We start from the raw sequence: 6,689 nt of genomic DNA on the forward strand, positions 1-6,689 counted from the left end.
ACAATCCGTCGAGTGAAGGCACACGAACGATTTGTCATTTGAACTCGACAGCACTTCCCTGTAAGATCACACTTGTAAACCGTGCCAATTATTGTTTCACGCAGCTATATTGAAGTCAATGTTGTAACGGCGGCTCAGAGGGAGAGCGAGCAGCTCACAATCGGAAGGTCGTGAGTTCAAATCCTGGTGTGGGGGGGGGGTAGGCTGACTCAGCCCATCATCCCTCTGTGGTTGTAAAACAAATGATCTCTTTGTGGGGAAGTCAACGGTGATTGCCCTATGATTAGACTCACCCACACCATAGAAATGTGGAATTTTCACCATCGGCTTGGAGAAGCTGTAAACGGGAGATGAGCACCAACGCCTCAATGTTCTTTTGAGTAAGAAATAACGCACACTTTTGACTATTTTTTTCAACGTAACCTCATAAAAGCGTTGTTAACTGTGCACTTGAGTGTTTCCATCCACCTCAATAGGGTCTGAGTCACGACTGCCGAAGAGGTCTCTGGTCTCTTGCCCCTGGTGTCGTTAATGTGGAACTAAGGCAATGGAATGTCTCGATTTTGCATCATTGGCTGCTTCTTCCAGTTTCCAGGCGCTGCCATTAACGTGCGAGAAACCCCAGCGAGGGAGGGGAGACGGAGAATCAGAGCGGGCGGGGGAGAGGGGGGCGGGCGGAACCCGGGGGGGGGGGGGGGGGCGATTCTCCGGGAGTGAGGAGGGTAGCGGAGCTCACGGGGGAAGAGGGATGTGGACGCACGCACGCTACGTGAGCCGTCAAAAAGTCATGAGAACAGGACGTTACAACATTAATTACACCCAACGTACGTTGGGCAGAGGATAATTAACGGTACGTTCCAAACGCGCGGTGCTGTACGCGCAGTCAAATCCACGGCGGGATGAGGGCCTCCCCACGCCTTCTAGATCGTGGGGGTCAATTGACCGTACTTCACCAAATTGGTCAGAGCGGATTGGAGAAGGCGGGGAGCACAGATGTGGAAGCGTTGTACACTACAGCAATGGATTTTGCGGCACTGCCCCCTGCTGTGCACAGCATATGCACTGTGATGGGTGTGCACATGTGTGGCTTCTGAATAATCCTGGCGCTCTAACAATTGGAGTGGTGTAACTGATTATGAATTGTGTTCGCCCCCCCCCCCCTTAAATGTGAGGGTTGTGGCAATATATAAATTATAATTATTATCATTACACTTGTTCACCCAAGAAAGCTTCACTGAGTCTCTTTTCAAAGGAGGCGATTATTGATTGTTGTGCAGATTCGAATCGAGCAATTCGAGGGTCATATGTTACATTTTGCTAATTTGGACCACGACGCCGACACATGATGACACACTCTCGCGAGTAACGCCACGGGATCTTTAACATCCACTGGGACGCTGACAGCTAATTATATTTGTATGGTGAATACACCCGCAGTATTAAAGACACCATGCTTTCGAATTGTGGTAGATATACGGTGAATACGAGTGCGCAGAGTACGACCATGAACCGCATTTGGTAAGGCTTCCAGTTGAAAACGAAGACAAAGTTACTCCCAGTAAATGTGTGAAATTCAGAAATGCTGGTTGTGATGTTGTCTATTCATAGCACAGCCACTGCTAACTTCCTCATAGTGGTACTCCTTTTATCAACCCCGTATGGATGATGGGCTGAGTCAACCTCAGCAGCTTTGCAACCTTCCTCATGCAAAGCTGCTCATTCTATTGCCGAGCCACCTGGTCTGATTTATAATCAGATGGTTGATGCAATCTTATAGCCAGGGCTGGTACCAGCCATCACCCTGAGCTGGTTTTCCATAAGGGTGGAAAAATTTACCTGGTTTAACTTTTCATAAATAAATCTAACTAAGCCCCTTCCTATTTCAGTAACGTGGTAGCTTTGAGAGGTGTTCAATTGATGTTTACGTTGCGCGTCCTCAAGTATATGCAAAGTACAGGTGAGAATCGCCACCTTTTCCAGTCTAGACCAAACCCAGCCATAGGTCTCAATCAGCCTAGATCTCTAAGCATAACTGTGCAGTCTGCTGTCATAAAGTTCACCACAATAACGGTATCAGATCTCGGTGAAATGCAATATTTGCCACCCAAACACAGATGCCGATTCCTGGACTGTCCTGGTAAATTCCCGACAGTCCGGGAAATACTTACCTCCATCGCAGTAATGTGGAATTTACATCACTGGCTGTCATCTGTCTGCGTAAAACCCGACCAGATAGCAACCCTAGTACAGATCCCGTGCAGGTACTGTACATGGGCATGTGTTCCTGTAATTGTATAAAAAATCCTCAAGTGCACGACTTGTATGAGTGACTAAGATAGCTTTTCAAGATTTTTCCCCATTATTTAATTCCAAAATAATTAATTGGGCAATATTCAAACTCACTTGAGACAAATGACAAAATAATCATTAACGTCAGTGTGAAGAATTATACCCACATTAAAACATATAAAAAGTATATATTTTTACCTATCACATTAGTCACAAGGCCATTTGGGAGTGAATAATTTTAGCCGCATCGGTTAAACGCAAGCAAAACCCTTCACCGGTTTTCTACATTCAGTGTCCCATCGGCCGGAGTCAAATAGAGAAAATAATGATAAAGTAAAAACAAAAGTGAAAATGTCAAAGAGTGCGTTCCCCCAATTGTGGCCACGAGCGAGCGAGCGAGGAGAGCGGGTGGAGTGGTGCTGAGCTGGTGGAGCGTGGTAATGCACGCATGCATCCTCCTCCTACCTGTCAGCACAGGCGCCGACGGGACCACGCACACCATCACCAGCAGAGCCAGGAGGGCCCTCTCTCCGCGAGCCCCCATCTCGGCCCAGCGCGCTGCTCTCTCTTCTTCTCCCTCCTCGTCTTCTCTCGGGCTTCAAGAAAAGATCCGTGTCTGAATTTAAATCTTCCAGTTTTTACCCCAAAAAAATACTGAAAAAGCAAGTTCGTTTATTTTACCAAATAAAAAAAAACTTACACAAAGAAACACGTATTATTTGTCACGACATCATATTTAAGTCTTTATGTGAACTGTAGTCTTGAAAAAATATACTTTACAGTATTGACATATACTGTAGTCTATAATTATATATGCATATAGTACACGCGTTCCATACAAAAATTACAAATCCAGTTCAATGCAAAAAAGGAGGACGTATTAACTGACTGCCACTGTGTGCTGGGGAGGGAGGATTGGGAGCGACAGAGGAGCCGGTTATATGTGAGCGTGGGGGAAGGGCGCTGGGGTGGAGGTGAGAGAAAAGGGGGGAATTTGACTTAGTGACATTTACTGCTGAGTGCGTGTGCATGCGCGTGTGTGTGTGTGCGAGCGAGCGAGAGCGTAAATATGTGTCTCTTTTAAAGACTAAGTCAACTTGGGTGTATGTCCGTCTGTTTCGTGGCCCAGAGGTCACACACACACAGAAATACCGTCAATTGGCAGCGTTATTCGCTTGCCACCAAACAAAGAGCGGAACACTTTTTTTTCACTTGTGAGACGTGAGCGCTGTGGTGTACCTGAACAGACGTCGGAGCTTTCTTGCAGTCTTAAACCAATGCTGCTGAAAAAGTTCACTTCCAGACGGCTGTGTGGCTGAATGGGATGTGTAAAAACAAGTACTTATTTGTGGAGAGACGGGAAGGAGGCGTAGGGATTGTCTGCGCATTTGTTACGGTATTCATTTTCAGTGGTTTGAGTTCTTGACAGCGAATAATGCCCAAGCAGAGGCTGTGTAAACCTCGGGCTTGCTACATCTATGATCTCCGCAGTAATTATGAGTTTCCGTTGGGAAGTTTAACAGCGATGCTAATGGCTTATTAAAGTAAACACATTACTGTACGTACGGTTCAAAATGGAGTAGATGTTTCTGTAATTGTTGAGAACTGTACTCTTTGTGTACATGATAACAACCGATGATCGTCGTTGTGAATTAAAATAACACAATAAATGAGCATACAATCCTACGCTCCCTTCACACATCACATCCCACCAGCCACTATCTATTTCAGGCATTGGTTTAAGCATGCTTGACTGCCGAAGAGACAACTAATGTCAAAACCTTTTCAAAGTTGTGTTGCACAGTATTAAACCGATACTACTGCACTGCCAGAAGACCCTATGGCTGACGGGAATGTGTATAAAATGTACTTTTGTTTTTTTGTGTGTGGAGAGACGGATATGAGAAGGGGGAATTGTCTGCGTGGTCACTGTGGCTGTTGGGCCAGCCCTGTTGCGTATCGCATCTGCATGTGGAAAGAAGCCGAGTCATTGGCACCTTCCTCCACTCGTGCCTAAATGCCGTCCATACATGCCAGTGCGACGTTAAGGCAGCTTTGGTGCGTTCCTTTATTTACCGTGATATTTTCCTTCTATTCGATTGTAAATCCAGAGGCCAAACTCGTTCGATCTCCCGTTGCAGCAGTGGTTACGTTTCATAAATCACACCCACCCCCAGACTCTACTCAACCCAGACGTATCAATGGGTTTACCACAGTTAGTCGGTCGCCCGTTGTGGTGGGGCAAAGTGTGAGCAACTCTAAATTCTCCCAGGACGTCAAGGTCAGCGCGGAGGAGTAGTCCACCCTCTCCAGGGTCTCTCGAGAGGTTGCTCGAGGGGAGAGGGCCTCCACCGGCCGCCACCGCTGGCGCGAGCAAGCGGTAGCAGGGCGGAGCACCTTCAGCTTTACTTTGTTTGTTTGTTAAATTGTTCACGCGGGGGTGGGTTTTAACGCACTGATCTGATGTGAGAGTTGAGTTCACGTTCGGGTCACATTACTCAGGCCTGCGCGAGTACAGTGCGTCAGACAAAGGAGTCCAGCAGTCAAGGTGGGGATGGGCAACGTTGCCGATCATTGTGCAGAGCCATTATAATTCTACATTTAATGATACATTTATATTTATACGATCTCTCTAATAAAATACCTTTATTTTGAATAATCCTCTATTCTTGGTAACAAAATAAATACGCAGACATGTCGCCTCATTCCCATATCCGTCTCTCCACATAACACATTTTTTTACACATCCCACCAACCACAGCCTGCGAGGAGTCAAGTTTTTTTTAGCAGCATTGGTTTAATACAAACAATCTATGGATTGGATTCAACATTCCGTGTCTCATCAGCAGTTCTCAGTTTATAATAATAATTTGGTGAACCCGGGTTGTGAAGACGTCTGGGTGGTTTTTCAAAATCTGCTGATGATCCACACAATATTCCAGTCTGCGATGGTCACGGTCATGAAACGTTGTGCTCTGGGGCAATCCTCATGGAAAATACACCGAATTGTAACCAGGCGGACTAACGCCACATCTCTTAGATCATATCCCCGTTACAGGTCATGTAGTCGTTTCAGTTCCGGTACAAGTCCTGACCCCAGCTGCATGGCCATACGTACCTATAGGTAGGGTTGCCACCTGTCCAGGTTTGACCGTATGGAAATTGCCATGTGTTTGGCTGGCAGCAATTGATTTGTCCCAAGATCTGGTGTAATTGTGTTGAACTTCATCACGGTAGACTGCGCAGTTTTTTTCATTAGATCTAGGTTGATTGAAAATGTGTCTCGGGTGTGTGGTGAAAAGGGGAAAGTCCACTTATGGGCGAGTCATTAAGCATTTGTTTCAGCTACTGACGGTTGGCTGATGCGTTTTCCAGACAGGCTCCTTCTTGACAGACAAATTCCTTCTTGACATCACAACCTGTGGACGTGTGCTCGTAGTATGTATCTTTTCGCATTGACACTCTCTGCGAATCCTCAACACATCACCTCTTCGTCATTAGAGCTGTAAGCATCAATGACTGGCACTAAGCAGTGGATCGTTATCATTGCTGTTTTAGTTTCTGCACTGAAGCCATGACACACGGTTAACCAATGGTGACCAGTGGAACAGTGCACAGCCAGTGATAGCGGTGTTGTTGTTTATTTAAAACAAATGTCTGGGGAACTCGTAGGAATAAAACAAAAAGTAATTTTGCTTAATCTGTCCAAAACAATGGCGAATATAATAATTTAGTCTTGCAACGCACCGCACAATATTGGCTCACTTTCACAAAGAATGACTCAGTGGTGCGAAGGAGCTACAAACAACCATCAATAATTGTCCATGCTTTGTGGTTCTCTATATTGTAAGGTGGTTTCAGCCATTTAATGAGTGTTTACACGTGAACGCTGACCCATGACTAACTAAGAGATCACGGCCAACCAACGCTGCAGCGCATTGGGCATCCATGATCTTGTAGAGGTCATCAGTGACCTTTCAAAGAACCGTCTCAGTGCTGTAGAACTTCTGGTATGTGGAATGCAATGGGTTGAATCTGCCTGATGCAGCGACATGGGGAAGTAACCGCTTCAGACAAAGGCACTCTATGATCTTTGAAATCATACACAGGTTTGAAATCGGGCGATGATGTGTGGGGTAATGTATGGCTTTTTTCAGGACTGGTATTTCCTGCGCCATATTTAACTGGTCTGGGAAACAGCCGGGTGGACAATAAGCAGTACAAGCATGTCCGAGCATAATTTTAGAACTGTCGTGTGAATGTAGTCGAACGGCGATGCGTTATTTGGCAGCTGTGCAATAAACGACATCTCTGCCACCGACATTGGTGCCAGGGTCTCGAGTTTTGCATTGGTTCCAGGTTGATCAAACTCAGATAAAAGACCAGGAAAATGTATCGCC

General features: G+C 45.9%; 1 protein-coding gene across 1 annotated transcript in view; it reads right to left on the bottom strand.

Moving 5' to 3' along the window:
- Window positions 1-3,213, bottom strand: part of LOC133348676 (collagen alpha-1(XI) chain-like) — a 153,018-nt gene extending 149,805 nt beyond the window's left edge. The window contains 2 exon segments of the mRNA XM_061561617.1: window positions 2,755-2,885; window positions 2,990-3,213. Coding sequence (XP_061417601.1) covers window positions 2,755-2,833 — 79 coding nt within the window. The 5' untranslated portion in view covers window positions 2,834-2,885; window positions 2,990-3,213.
- Window positions 3,214-6,689: the final 3,476 nt, after the last annotated feature.

This window comes from Lethenteron reissneri, chromosome 27 (assembly GCF_015708825.2).
Source record: "Lethenteron reissneri isolate LAM-NWPU_2019-01 chromosome 27, ASM1570882v1, whole genome shotgun sequence".
Taxonomy (NCBI): domain Eukaryota; kingdom Metazoa; phylum Chordata; class Hyperoartia; order Petromyzontiformes; family Petromyzontidae; genus Lethenteron; species Lethenteron reissneri.